The 15807-nt window shown below is 35.6% G+C and overlaps 1 protein-coding gene and 1 long non-coding RNA gene across 2 annotated transcripts; one reads left to right on the top strand and one right to left on the bottom strand.

The window, feature by feature from the left end:
* The first annotated feature begins 5265 nt into the window (after nt 1–5265).
* Nucleotides 5266–7123, top strand: LOC148213255 (uncharacterized). Its single transcript, XR_015791796.1, has 2 exons — nt 5266–6646; nt 6827–7123. It is a non-coding gene; the product is annotated as an uncharacterized LOC148213255 (long non-coding RNA).
* Nucleotides 7124–10067: 2944 nt separating this feature from the next.
* Nucleotides 10068–10410, bottom strand: LOC111019548 (uncharacterized). The gene has a single exon (XM_022295949.2). It carries the CDS (start codon nt 10383–10385, stop codon nt 10152–10154), a length of 234 nt encoding a protein of 77 aa, XP_022151641.2. The 5' UTR covers nt 10386–10410; the 3' UTR covers nt 10068–10151.
* Nucleotides 10411–15807: the final 5397 nt, after the last annotated feature.

Below are 15807 nucleotides of genomic sequence, written 5' to 3'. Positions count from 1 at the left end.
GAAAATATTGACGATAAAATAAAAACAAAAATTTTACAATAAACTACTATAAATCAAATAAAAAAAGAACGATGAAATGAAATCCCCGATAAATTTCGGGGTTTACAATTCTGCTTGGTCTCATCTTTTGGCTTATTGTCGTACATGGTATCAGAGCTTGACTCTCTCTCCAATTTTTTTTTAATGGCTTATTCCTCAAATACTAGAATCCCTTCTACCGGCATCTCAATCAAACCAGTAATAGCGCGGGCGATTACTCCCACTACTTCGACAACTACAGTGCGAAACCCAAACCCAAATATCCAGTCTCTTTCCAGCCCCCCAATAACCCAAACACCTGTTTTCCTTAGTCCTCAAATATCTCTGACATTACCTCAACGTGATAATCGGTTACGAAATGGAGAATCTGATTGATAGCTCTCTTCCTTGCCCACCGCAGTTTTTAGATATAGCTTAGCTACATGTCAGTCCCCAATATTATGTCTAGTAACATTTAAACAGAACCCTAATGTCTTGGTTCTACGGTTCTTTGTCTGAAGATAAAATATGAGAGATTGTTGGTTACTCTACTGGTTTGGAAATATGGGAATCCTTGCGTTGGTCCTACGAATCGACTTCTACTGCTCGAATCATGAGTCTTCGATCTTAGTTATATAATAATAAGGACGACATCTCCGTGCAACAATACTTAGCCAATATCAAAGACATTGCGGACAAACTTTCTGCCATTGGAGAACCATTATCCTATAATGACCATTTGGGGTACATTTTGGAAGGTTTAGGGATAGAGTCCAATGCATTTGTCACTTCCATTCAAAATCGTACTAATCACCCTTCCTTGGAAGATGTTCGTAGTCTGATGTTGGCCTATGAAGCTCGCCTATAAAAGCAAACAGCAGTGGAACAGCTTAATATTGCGCATGCAAATTTTGCGAACCTGGTGGTGTCTCAGCCAAATAAAAAATTTCAGAAAAACTTTTATTCGGGCAACAGAGGAGGCTAATCTCAGAAATAAGGAAATAATTTAGTCCAATGCCAAGGTACATTCTCTACTCAAGCGACACTCATTTCCTCCCAATGTTGCAGTGCTAGCATCTTAGGTCGCCTACAAAACCAAACTAATACTCAACATGGCCTCATAACTCTCAGCCTTCAAATGCAAACTAAGTTCAGTGCAAACTATGTGGAAAACTTGGACACACAACAGCTGTTTGCTACCATAGGAATAGTCTCCAGCAGCCTACACTCTCCCCTCAAGCACATTTTCATTATCTCCCACAACCCACCTACAATGGTGGTGAGTAAGTCATCATGGGTAATGGTAAGTCTATACCTTTACAAAAATATTGGCTCCACTATTCTAAAAAATTCTCATTCCACTTCACCAATTTTTCTAAAGTATGTTTTACACATTCCTACTTTATCTCAAAGACTAATTAGTATTGACAAGCTTTGTCACGATAATCAAGCCTTTGTTGAATTTTATCCAACTTACTTTCTTTGTGAAGGACCTTTCGCTCCAAGATGGTTCTTCTTCGGGGGCAATCTTGATCGTAGCCTATACAAGCTATCTCCCACTGATGCCAAGTCTTTTTTTGCTCCCTCCATCATTGCTCCTGCTGCCTTTCTCAATCGCCTTGAAGACACTTCGATTTGATATTATAGATTAGGTCATCCAACTCTTAGCATAGTGAAACAAGTTTTGAATACATGTAATCTCCAAGCCAAGTCTAGTAGTCCTCATTTCTTTTGTAAAGCCTGTCAAATGGCTAAAATTCATCGTCTGCCATTTAATTTATCTCAAAATAGAGCTACTACTCCCTTTAATCTTGTTCTCATTCCGATGTATGAGGACCTTCCCCTCTTGTTTCAGTTAATGGAGCCCGTCATTTCTTGCTTTTCATTGATGACTTTAGTCGGTTCACATGGATATACATTCTCAAATCCAAAAGTGAAACCTTCCAAACCTTTTTCAATTTCAAAGCCATGGTTGAAACCCAATTCAACGCTAAAATAAAAAAGATCCAATCCGACTTGGGTGGAGAATACCGAAATATTTCTTCCTTTCTAGCTCCTCATGGTATTAATCATTGTGTCTCTTGTCCACACACGCCACAACAAAATGAGCGAGTCGAAAGAAAAAAATTGACATATAGTTGAAGTTGGTCTTTCACTCATGGCACACTCCAACACTCAACAAAAATTTTGGCCTAATGCATTTAAAACTACCGGCTACCTCATCAATATAGACTCCAATCTATTGTACTTTAAAATCAGTCTCCTTATGTTGTGCTCTATGGAAAGCAACCTGATTACAAACTCCTTCGAACTTTTGATTGTGCGTGCTTTCCTTTTATTCGTCCATTCAATGATCATAAATTACAATAATATCGTTTATTGAATGTGCTTTCCTTTTGTGCCTTGATTATACTTCCGGGCGGTTGTATATATCACGACATGTTATCTTCAATGAAAATACATTTCCCTTCACTTGTAAGCCAATTCCTTCATTTTCTAAAATCCATCATTCTCACCCTGACCACTATTCCTTTCCATATCATTCTTTTAACCCATACACGGTCCCTTTTTGGTTCCTAATTAGGGATGGCAACAGGGTAGGGTGGGACCGGGGGGCCATCCCTACCCCGTTGGGGATTTTTCCCCCATCCCGGCCCCGTCCCCGAAATTTTGGGGGCAGGGACGGGGTGGGGATTCCCCAATCGGGGACGAGTTCCCCGCAAGGAATCCGTCCCCGTTATAAATATATTTTTTTAATTTTTAATTTTTAGTTTTTTTAATTAATTTTTGTTATTACTAGTATAAAAATGAACAAAAACTGGCTAAATGGGATATTAGCTTGAGTTTTTTTTTCAAAAAAAAATTATAAAATTAATATATATTAATTTTATTATATAAAAAAATAGAAAAGATAATAAAATATTAAACAGGTCAGGGATGGGGTGGGGAATCCTCGCCCCGTCCCATCTGGATCCCGATTGGGATCCCAGTTTGTGTTGGGTTTTGGCAAAATATTGGAATTAAAGTTCCCACATTAGAAGAATACAAGGATGGTCTCCATGTGCTAGAAGTTGTACCACATCGAAAAAGTACAATGAGGAGATGTGTTTCAACTACTATAAAAGGAGCTCATGGACTTGGGTTTTAATCATCCCAATTGAAATACTTTAAGCCTGATATACTTGTTTTGTGTAATTGGGGTCGGGGAGAGAAATCTGTGTGATTGTAATAATTTTTTTTTCTCCAGTTTGGAGTTTTTCCACGTTAATTATTCTTGTGTTTATTTATTTTATTGCTTTCTTTAAATTTCTCAGTTATTTTCTGCTTATTCCTGCGGTAGAAGTAGGGGATTTTTCCCAACAAGTGGTATCAGAGCTTTAGGTTTGTAGTTTCTAGAATTTCTGAGTATGCTCTGTGGTTGCAGCATTGTCTGAACTTCCACATCAGAAAAGATTTCTTGAAACGAGCTACGGTTCTGTGAATAGTGTGGATTGTTCACTATTTGCAGATTTGATAGGAGAGTGTGAAGCAGATATGTCATTCTTTATGAGTCCAGTGAAGATTGACGTGGAGAAATTTGACGGAAGGATCGACTTTGGCTTGTTGCAAGTGCAAGTCAAGGATGTGCTGATACAATCTGGGTTACACAAGGCGTTGAAGGGAAGACCGAGTGAAGGTGCTTCGAAAAAGCTAAGCGGTGATGGTGGTCCAATGCAGTCCAGTGGCGGTTCCAGCAGAGGTTCTAAGAAGTCTAGCATAAGTGATGAAGATTGGGAGGAAATGGATTTGAGAGCTGCAAGCGCGATACGAACAAGTTTGGCTAAGAATATTCTTGCGAATGAGCATGGAATTTCGACAGCCAAAGAACTTTGGGAGAAGCTCGAAGCGTTGTATCAGGCAAAGGGCATCTCAAATCGGCTGTACCTGAAGGAGCAGTTTCACACGCTGCGAATGGAGGAAGGTATGAAAATTTCAGATCATCTGAGTAATCTCAATAACATCATCTTTGAGCTGGAGGCGATCGAAGTGAAGATAGATGATGAAGATAAAGCACTCATGCTCATCTTATCACTTCCAACTTCTTATGAACACATGGAGCCGATCTTGATGTATGGGAATGATACTTTGAATTTTGCTGAGGTTACTAGTAAACTCTTGTCAGAGGAAAGAAGGCTGAAGAGTGAAGGGCGTACTTCACATGAAGATTTGGCACTGGTAGCTAGCAATTGGAAGAAGAAGAAAGACTCCATACAAAAGAAAGCTTGTTGCTGGGGATGCGGACAGTCTGGACACATGAAGAAAGATTGTCCCAATAGAGCCGATTCGTCAAAGGGCTTTGGGTGGGATGCTGACAATATTTCTCTCATCAGGGGAGACGATGATCAGTTCCTTTGAAGAGAGAGAGAATTCATCCTCATGGTATGTCCACTTTACCATGATAGAGGATGTGATGTTAGCGGTTCCACAAGTTTACACATGGACATTGACTTGGCGGTTATGCAAGGTGTGTGTGGTGGAAGTTATGTCGATGGCTGAAGAACTTCCAAGTGAGCCAAGTAGGTGAAAGTTGCACCATAAATCTCAGCAGGATTTATCGACATGTGACAAGGAAGAAAACTCTTGGAAGGCGATATTCCAAGTGATCTACTTTTATGGTGGAGTAGGCTATAGTTCTCTGAATTGAGAATTATGATTGTCGGTGAAGACAATGAATGCAGTAGAAGCTGTGAACTTTTTTCAATATCTTGCCAAGGTGGAATTTGTTGGGTTTTGGCAAAATATTGGAATTAAAGTTCCCACATTGGAAGAATACAAGGATGGTCTCCATGTGCTAGAATTTGTCCCACATCGGAAAAGTACAAGGAGGAGATGTGTTTCAACTACTATAAAAGGAGCTAATGGGCTTGGGTTTTAATCATCCCAATTGAAATACTTTAAGTCGATATACTAGCTCTAGTTAACTGAACGGTATTTGTTTTGAAAGAGTGTTTTGTGTAATTTGGGTCGGGGAGAGAAATCTGTGTGATTGTAATAATTTTTCACATAGTGGATTTTCCCTTGTGTAGTTTGACCTCGTCCCCAGTCAAACCAGGGACTCCCCGACCCAATCAGGTCAGGTACCCGCGGGGATCGGGTCCCATGGGTTTTTTTGCCATCCCTATTCCTAATCCTAATCTTTTCTCTATTATTAATCCCACTTCTCAAGATCATTTTGCATCTCCTGCTAATTCTTTGTCACAAGTATCATCTCCCCCTAATGTTCCTACTTATCACCATATTTCTTCATCCTCATCACCGTCTTCATCTAACACCACCATATCTCCCACCATATCACCTAGCTCCACAAGCCATAATTCTGCTAGCTCACCCATTTCTACAGCTCACCCTATTCCACCATTCCCATATCTCCCTTTATCAAACTCACCAATTGCAACAACTCTTTATCAAACTCAGCACACCACCCTCCCCGTACCACTACTAATACCAATGTGCATCCAATGGTAACGCGTTTGAAGGTTGGGATTTTTAGGCCAAGGTTGTGGTTAGTGAAGACCTTTAATGCTAGTTCCTTTCAACATATAGAACCATCCAATTATATGGTGGCACTAGCCGATCCAACATGGTATAAAGCTATGGTTGATGAGTATCAGACGCTGATTTAAAATGGAACCTGTTCTTTGGTCCCTATGCCTCCATCTGCCAAACTTGTTGGCTCCAAATGGATTTTTTGTATTACATTAAAATCCTCAGGCGAAATTGATCGCTTTAAAGCGCTTTTGGTTGCATAGGGCTACACTCAAGCATATGGTATACGAATCTTTAGTCAAGTTATAAAGCCAGTTACGATCAGGATTGTTCTATCGCTTGCTATTACTTTTAACTGGGGTATATGTAAGCTTGATGTTCAAAATGCATTCCTCCATCGTGATCTTACTGAAGAGGTCTACATGCGACAACCTCCCGACTTTGTTGATTCGAATTACCCGCATGACGTGTTACGTTTACATAAGGCCATTTATGGACTCAAACAGAGACCACGAGCATGGTTCACAAAATTGAGTAGTTGTCTTATGCAGTGGGAGTTCCTTGATTCCGAATCAGATTATTCCATTTTTATCTATAAAGATTCTAGTTACATTGTGATTTTCTTAATTTATGTTGATGACATATTAGTTATTGGGAATGTCGAGCATCTTAGGTAAAGGTTCATTACTGATTTGGGCAAATTTGGGCAATCACTTTTCTGTAAGGATCTTAGGCCACTCTCATACTTCATTGGTATACAGGCTACTAAAACTACTGACTCTTTGCATTTATGCGAACATAATTAAATATGTCAGAGATCTCCTTCGTCGTGCAAATCTAGTGGACTGCAAGCAAGTTTCCACATTGATGGTTGTTGGTATTTCATTGTCAATGAATGATGGCAAGTTAATGATAACCCAACATATTACCGTAGTTTGGTTGGGACGCTTCAATATTGTACGTTGACACGACCTGACATAAGCTATAGTGTTAACAAACTTTGCTAGTTTCTACATGCTCCTACTACTTCTCATTGGCAAGCAATGAAACATTTACTGCAGTATCTAAAGGGCTCTCCTTCCCACAACATCTCGTTGAAAAGGTCCCCTTCTTTACCTATAATCTTTTATACTGATGCTAATTGGACTAGTTATCCAGATGATCATCCCAAGAAATTGGTCTGTGTCTTACTAGCCCACATCTTCTATTGTGTGACAACATTGGCTATGAATCCTGTTATGCACAACATATAGAGATTGATCACCACTTCATTCGAGAACAGGTTGCTCGAAAACAATTGGTGGCCAAGTATGTGCAATCAGAGGATCAATTAGCATACGTTATGACTAAAGCTCTCCCTTCTCTTCGTTTTTTCAGTCTACGGACCAAGCTCACGGTGGTTTCCACTTCCCGTTCACTTGCGGGAGATGTTAAAGTGTTTGCTTCTTAATCTTGTATTTTCCTTTAGTTATTTCATAGTTATTTTTCTATTATTTACTCTCCTCTAATGTGTTGACACATATATTATTTTTTACCTATTGAGTCCTCTATACTAGTCAATGCACGCTGGTTTTTATTATTCTACTTGTCTCCTCTTTTAGCTTACTGCCATACGATATAGATACATAATAACTCTAACTGAAAATTAGAAAATAATATTATTACAAAAAGAGAATAAACTAACAGAAGTAATTCATAATTTACATAATAACTAATAAATTGGAACTTGTAATAATAATTAAAAAAAAAATCTAATAAGTTCATCTTCAATTCCCATATTGGTTAAATAAGAAAAAAGATCATGGGTATATATATTATGACAATTATCTCCATTGATATATTTTAGATGAAACCAAAAATACAATCGTGAGGCTTATCTCAAACACATCATCTGTTAAGGAATTAGAATTAAACTTACAATTTGATAAATATTATTTTATCATTTAATTTTTGTGGAAAAAAACAAAAGAAGCTTATCTGAAGCCAAGAAATTGAAAATAGTTTCGAGAGAAAAGTGAAAATGTGGAATTGAGAGAAACGACAAGGGGTGGGAAAAAGAGAGAATTACCGTTTTACTTTTGGGGTTAAAATTCAAAAGTTGTATTCTTTTGAGGACCTTTCGTGAAAAGTAGCGAAGTTTGAGCTTGGTGTGGCAAAAGGTAAGCAGGGATAAAGTTGGTATTAAAGGCAAATTTAAGGACTCTTTTGTCTTTTTTCCTTTGTTTTGATGGTGTCAGACTGTCACATACAGAGGGACATTTTTCACATGCTACTGTCCTCACCTTCACTTTTCAGTTTCCACTATCGAGGGCATTTTCGTCAATATTTCAAATTATTTAAATTGAATGTGCCAAGGGCATGCACAATTTGGAATGTTTTCTTTTTTTTTTTCTTTTAAAATTTTGTTTCTTTTTTTAGAAAAAACAAACAGCATAAGTGGAGAATCTCAAACATGACCATGAATAATTTTTTACATCTTTTTTTTTTTTGTTTGTTTTAAACATTGTTGTTAATGTTGTTGAATCTCTTGAAGGGAGTATTATAAAGTTAACTATTAAGCTTTGTCTCCATTTAGCGGTAGAACTTAAAAAAAAGGTTCTAATTGTTAAATTAATTTTTTGTATTCCAATGAGGTAATGTTATTTATTGCCCTGACATGTTAATTGGATTAGACTATTAAGTGAAATTTTAGTACAATGAAGTTAGTGGCAGATCTATAATTTGATGGCAGGAGTCGTGGCAGATCTAAAAATTTTTTTAAGGAGGGCTTCATATTAATTTACAATTGAAGGATATGCTAGTAATTTATTTTTCTAAATTTACTTAGGTAAAATATTTATCAGAACTACTATTACTTTTTGATGACCCATCAATTTTCTTTTATAGTATCTCTCCATTTAGATTCCAAATTAAATCTATAAGAACATTAATAAAAGCTTAAAACATAAAATAAAAATTCATAGTATATAGAAGGTAAAGTTTTAGGTTCATAGTATAAGAATTAAAAGTTTAGACTCTAAGATTTCACTAACTATTTATTTTTAAATAATCTCAAAAAGTCAAACTCAGAATATATAAAGTGTGAAGAGTAAAAAGAAATTTTATCCATCTCTGAATATACATAATAAAAATATACATTAATGGTTGACTTTTTTAGATTTTACAAAAATTGAAATTAAAACTTATATAAAATAAGCACAATTGAATATCGGAAATGATGATTTAAAGAGGAAAAAATATTAGCACAAAAAATTATAAAAAAAATTACCAATATGTAATGGCAATGTATAAATTAAAAACAAAAATAAGTCTCGGAATTGTCAACAATAATTAAACCAAGGTCCACCAACTTATATATTCTCTTCATTTTTCTTATTTAATTGTCAAAAAAAAATTGATATATTTATATAGAAAATTTGTAATTTATCTTTTTTATTTATTTTTTAAAAAATTGACCTAATCAATGATTTAGTTTCTTCTTAAAAATTAAACCGATGAAAATTTGTTTTTTCTTTTAAAAAAAAACTCACGGAAAAAAAATTATGGAAAAAAAATAGAAATTACATGAAAAACAAAACAAAATTAAATAAATTATAAAAAGAAGAGAGAGAAAAGCAAAGGTGGAGGTCCCACTCAATCTTTTACACCGAAGTATCATGCCATCGGAGGAAAGACAAATTTGATAATTATACGTAAATTTAATATACTAATTCTATAGTATTAAATGTCCCAAAAATAGGAGCCACAAATTCATATAAACATCATCAAAATGTATCAATTTTGGATAAAAATGACAATATATAGCAAGTTAACCTTTAACTTTAAAATGGTTGCAAATTTGTTAAAAAAAAGTTATTAACATGTGTATCAAATGAATTATAAAACATATTTTACATTATTTTGGTGTAAAATTGATAGGAAAAAAACATCTCTCTCTTTTAGGAATTTTGTTAATTTCTTATCAAATTATTTAATTATCAATTTTGTGTATTAACTCAACTTAATTTGAGAAGAGTTTTATTTTTGTTAAATTAGTGAGTCTTTTTTTTTAGTTTTTTAAATTATTTTTTAATTATAGGTGAATTACAGAAAATTGAACAGACAGTAAAAATTACAACAATTATCTAAATTTAGGGTTCAATTTATAGAAATTGATACAATTTACCGTAGGAGTAAAAAATGATTTCTTATAAATGGACAACACGTATTTATCCATTATATGAAGGACAATACATATAATACATTATAATTTAAGGGGAGCACATGTTCTTGGCCCTTCGTGAATACGCCCTAAACGTAGCAACAAGCAGCACAAGAGATCAGCAGACTATCTAAATAAGTTTTATACTTAGTACTTCTGTTATCAAAACCAAAATTGAAAGTTTACATCCGTTCAATTGAAGAGATTCAAACTCGTGACGTTTTGATTAGAGATAATAAATGTCAGTTATCACTGAACTAAACTAACTAAACTTATATGGACTCACAATCACGATTGAGATGATAAGCAAATATTAACTAAATTAAATATAAAAAGACATTAATTTTTTTTTATTTATAATGATAGTCGATAGAGTTTCTACAAATTTGTGTCATATTTGATTGAACTACTTGCCACTTTTCTCGGCGCCATGAAGATTACTAAAATAGCCTCCAGGATTGCTTTCAAATCCACCTCGAGAGATATAACTGCTACCTCCACTCCCTGGAGCAACCATCATTCCTGAATTTCCACCGCCACCAACTTTGCTACCTCCTCCGCCGCCACCACCACCGCCACCGCCTCCTCCTCCGCCTTTTCCGCCACCGCCTCCTCCTCCGCCTTTTCCACCGCCGGCCATTAGAATTTGAAAATAGTTGGATGTTTTGATTTCTGAAGTTCAGAAAAATTGCTATGAAAGGAGATGAACACAAGGCTTCAAGTATTTATACAGAAAATATGGCGAAGGAAAACAATTTGTGAGAGGCTGTTTAGTAATTAAGAATTAATACTTTGAAAGTTGAAACTATAGTTACAAATTTATTATTTTGAAATTTCAACTTTCATGGTAAAAAATGGTAATTTTGAGAATATATATGGGGAAGTGGGGAGTATTATATTGCATGCATAATTCATTCATTGGTTGGTTACTTATACAATTAATTAATGAGCCTGCTGTTTTATCAAAAACGAAAAATAGACTGTTGATTACTGATTAAATAAAAAGCACCTATACTAATACTAAGACTAAGAGTTTATATGTTTTCTTATCCAAGAGTTTAAGTGTTGAAATTTCTTGGGCTTTTTTTACAGTAAATAGGCTCAGGATATGAACTCATGACCTATTCGTCAGAGATATGTGAGATTCTTTACGTTTAAAGAATAACTTACAAAGGTTGTCAAATTGTAAATTAAACATAGATTTATTATTTCTTTTAGTAAATGAAATTATGTATTTTTTAGTTGTCTAAAAATTTCCATTTTCTTATATTTTTTAACCATCATATTTACATATAGATTTTTGCAAATCTTTTTAAATAATTAGCTTGTTGCTGAGAAATAATTTGGTATTAAGATCATATTCAAAATTGGTCAAAATAATTCTATTTGTTAAATTCCATGGACAAATATTTTATCTTAATAAAATTTATTTGTTTTTTCATAATATACTTATTATGTAAAATAATACTAACATTGTATTATTTTTTAAAAACTTAATTAAATTTTCAAACTTGTAATAAGGAGAATTTGTATATATTTAATATTTGCATGGATATTTGGTCTTTATCTCTATTAATATTAATTAGAGTTGCTTTTTGCAGTCTCTTTAACATGAATTTCAAATTATCTTAATTAGAGGGCATCTTATATTTTATAATCATAAATATTGTAAATTGATGAAGGAAAATTTTTTAAATCATACTTATTAAATTTATCATTCTATTCTATTTTAAAATAACTTACTAATCATATCATAATTTCCAAATTTTCAGTACCCATCTTTACCAGTTCCAACAAACAGAACAATTGGCCCTTTTAACATTATTTGACATTTAAAAAAAAATTAATTTCTTCTAGCACTATATAGTTAAATTATACATCAAACTATAACTTTAGAAGAACAACTCGATGAATTTAGTCGATCTTTTTTGGAGGATCTTACATAGTTTCACGTCATTCTAATATATTCCATTCTCCATACCATAGAAATGCAAAATTAAAATTTTTCATTCAAATTAATTAATTATTCAAACAATTTTTTTTTTGTTTATAAACCATTGATATTCGTTATGATTGGATTTATATTAGTATTGGATTTCCAATTTGGTATTTGGGTATACAATTATGATTTAAGTTTTATTTGATAGATAATATTATTAGATATTATATGAATTAGATTTATGATTAGGAATTATATATATTATTTGATTTAGATTTTATATTCTTTTTATAATTATAATAAATTTGTAAGTGGGTAGGTTTGTATCAAGATTAAGGAATTAAATTCAATGAAAAATATCTTGTTATTCTCTCTATTTTCTCTCTAGTCTAAAACTTTTCAATATTTGAATGGTACCCATGCCAACAACTTATTAATCGAAAAGGTTAAATTTAGACCATTTTTTACGACAGACGCACACTAGGTTCCTTATTCGCCACTTTGCATTCATAGTTCCTTATTAGCCACTTTGCATTCATGACGAGTTGTCATAACTTTATCGTCTAGATAATTTGTAAAGAGATAACATGAAAAGCTACGAACAATTATAAAAAAAATTGTACGATTGTCATTAAAATAACCCTTTGGATTGTTCTCAAATGATTCACGAGATATAAACATCTCCTCCTTTTCCAGGAGCAACCATCATTCCACTGCCACTTCCTTTGCCTCTACTCCTGCCGCGGCCGCCGCCACCGCCACTCTTGCAGCCGCTGCCATCCATTAGGAATGCAATAAAAGATATTCTGATTTCTGAAGAATATGTAACAGTGAGAATATTGGTACGAAGAAAAAGAACACAAAGCCATGGAGTATTTATACAGAGAGACTGATCAAACAATTAGGCACAAACTGAGGACTTCAAAATTTGAATTATTAATTATATATTTATTAAAATTTTGAAATTTTCAATTTTCATGGAAAATACTATCGCTAATTTGAGAATGTATGGGAAAATGGGTCCCAACAATGCATGCATTTACATTTTATTTTAGTTTCTTTCGGGTAAACATCTTATTTTAAATATTTATTACTAATTAACTACCAAATTATTACTTATTAAATAGATGAATTTTGATCATTTTTAGGTATCTAAAAAAGCCCTTATATATATGCTTTTGTTTTTGGGAATTTGACTCAAATAACCCTCCAAAGCTTCTGAAATGTACAATAACCCACCCCCTCTAATTGAGCCCAAATAACCCACTTTAATATTTTATTGAATTTAAATGGAAGTAAAATTACATTAGTACCCCTCAATTCAAAAAAAGAAACTGTTTCACTTTCTTTCTCATCTCCTCCGTTCGTCTGTGTTCCGTTTTCTTCGTCTTTTCCGTTCGAGGTTCCCTTTCTTCTCCGTCTGAACTTTCTTTCTCCGTTCTCCCATTGCTAATTCGTCTTGTAAGAAAGTTAATTTGGAGATTTAAACTTCGAGGTTAGTTCGATTTCTTAACGTAGTTTAATTGTTGCTTGATTGCGAAGATTAGGGCTTCGTTTTTTATTGCATCTGAGAAGTTAATTGAAGCTTACCGTTGTCAATTTATTGCATCTGAGAAAGTAACCCGAAGTTAATTTTTTTCTTAACATAGTTTAGTTGTTGCTCAATTTCGACTTGGATTTCATTTTTTGGAAACGAAATCTGCTTTCTGTATTTGCTATTGATCTGTTGCTTTCTTTGTGGTTCTTCTGTGTTGTGGTGTGGTAGAATGTCTGTTGAAATGTCGGAGGTTGAGGTGATGGGAGGTTGAAGAAGACTATACTTTGGCCGAAGTGGGAGTAACCTCGTGCGTGTTTTAGGGTTTAGGAGGGTTTTTTGCTATCTGTTTATTTTCTCGGGCTCGACATCGGGCGAGGTTGAGCCTCGAGGTTGAGCATCGAAGTATATGAAAGAGGCTGAACCTCGAAGTTGAGCCTCAAGGTTGAGCCTATTCCAATTACCTCGGGCTCAACCTCGAGGTTGAGCCTCTTTCATATACCTCGATGCTCAACCTCAAGGTTGAGCCTCGAGGTTGAGCATGATTCAATTACCTCGGGCTAAACCTCGCCCGAGGTCGAGCCCGAGAAAATTAATAGAGAGCACAAAAAACCTTGGAATAGCTTTCAAATTTCTGTATATTGTACAATTCTCTTCGTATATTTTAGTGTGTACTTTGTTTGATTTAACTTGAGTGTACATGCTTGTTTGTATTTACTTATAGGAAATGGAAATGGTATCGAAGGTCCCTCCCACGCTGTATGCCTCGTCCCAACTGACCTGTCTATCGCACTTAACGTAGACAGTCGAGGCCATTAAAAAGAAACTTACCCCCCATCAGATGCGTCTATTTAGGAAGACTGTAGTTGGCCATCTGCTTGATGTGGACCTCGTCTTTAACGGACCATTAATCCATAGTTTGCTGCTTAAGAGGTGAATGAGAGTCGCCAGTACACCATTAGCTTAAATTTATTTGGGAGTAAGGTGTCCTTTGGTCGGAGAGAATTCGACATAATTAGTGGACTAAAATATTCGAGATCTCCCGTTAGGAAGAACACCTTTCCCGTTAGGCTTAGGGCTTTGTACTTTGATAATAAAGTTGACCTGAGCTTGGGTGAATTTGAGAAGAAGTACGAAGTTATGCATTTTGAGGATGATTGGGATGAGGTGAAGGTATCAATTGTATACTTAGCTGAATTTGTACTTTACGGCCGGGAGCGAAGCATGAAGTATGACAGTAGTCTGCTTGAAACAGCAGACGATTGGGAACTGTGCTGCAACCATGATTGGGGACAGCTATTGTTCGAGAAGACAATAAGAAGTCTGCAGCGAGCACTAGCGAAGAAGACAAAAGAGGGGAGGTTGAGGAAATCATATAGTCTATACAGTTTCCCGTGGGTATTCTAGATAAATAAATATATGTTAATCTGCACAGTAATTTGGACCTAGTAATTGTTATTAACATTCTTTGAAATTTGTACAGGTGTGGGGGTACGAGATTATATCTTCTATGACTGGACGAGTTACTAGGAAGATTAGTGACGATGTCATCCCCCGTATGCTCCGGTGGAGGTGGGGTCACTCGACAGGATGGGTCGTGCTGGAGAGGGGCATCTTCCAGTCTACAACAGTAAGTGACACCCTTCAATTTTACTTGATTTTGAACTGTATCGTATTAATATCATTTTTTGTGCAGGCCACAATCAGGAGTTTAGAATGGACTGAAGCGGAGAGGACGTTTTTGAACAGGGTATGTGAGCCACCAGCATCAGATGAGGTGGAAATGGATGAAGAAGTCCCCGAACCTTCAGAGACTGCATGCGGGGGTCAAGACAGAATCATTGAACGTCCATCTACCAATGTTGGTGCTCCCACTGATGCCACTATCGATGATACACAGGACGAAGAGGGCACAAAGAAGAAAGATAGAAATAAAAAAAAAAGAGTAACAAGAAAGTGTTCAGGCGACTGCGAAGTTTGGACATGCGTATGGGCGCTATGGAGAAGAGACTAGAAGGTGTGGAGGGTGAGCTGAAATCCATACGTAAGTATTTGAGACGGATTGCCAAGGTATGTTTTTATCAATTAAGTTCGTATTATATTTCGTTTTCACCATCGCCCTCATACAATATGTCATTTTACGTACATGGTCAACCAGTCGACCCGGGCGACATGCGAAGAGGTAAGGGAGGTGACGATGCTGGTGGAGCGGGAAGTGCAGGTGATGAAGAGTATACTCATGGGGATGCAACAGACAGTTATCCTAAAGGTGACGGACGTGGGGATGCAGCGGGCGATGGATGTGGGGATGATGCGTCCGAGGTCCATGACAACGCAATTGTGCAAAATGTCCAGAAGGAACCAGTGGACCCCGATGTAGCAGATGTCGACACTAGTGCAGTTGGCAATGAAAAAGCTATGGACCATGAGGTAGCATACGTCGACACTAGTGCGGTTTGCACCGAACAAGCCGTGGACCCTGAGGTAGGAGATGTGCATCAAGGAATGCCTCCTATTCATCCAAAGGACGTCCAGAGTACGGGCATTGGTACATCGAAGCATATGGGAGCTGTTGAGTCCAATGTCATT

The sequence above is a fragment of the Momordica charantia genome (assembly GCF_013281855.1).
Source record: "Momordica charantia cultivar OHB3-1 chromosome 1 unlocalized genomic scaffold, Mcharantia_2.0 BLBB01000001.1, whole genome shotgun sequence".
Taxonomy (NCBI): Eukaryota; Viridiplantae; Streptophyta; class Magnoliopsida; order Cucurbitales; family Cucurbitaceae; genus Momordica; species Momordica charantia.
The sequence above is the reverse complement of the archived record's forward strand: the minus strand, read 5'-3'. Positions and strand labels throughout refer to the sequence as shown.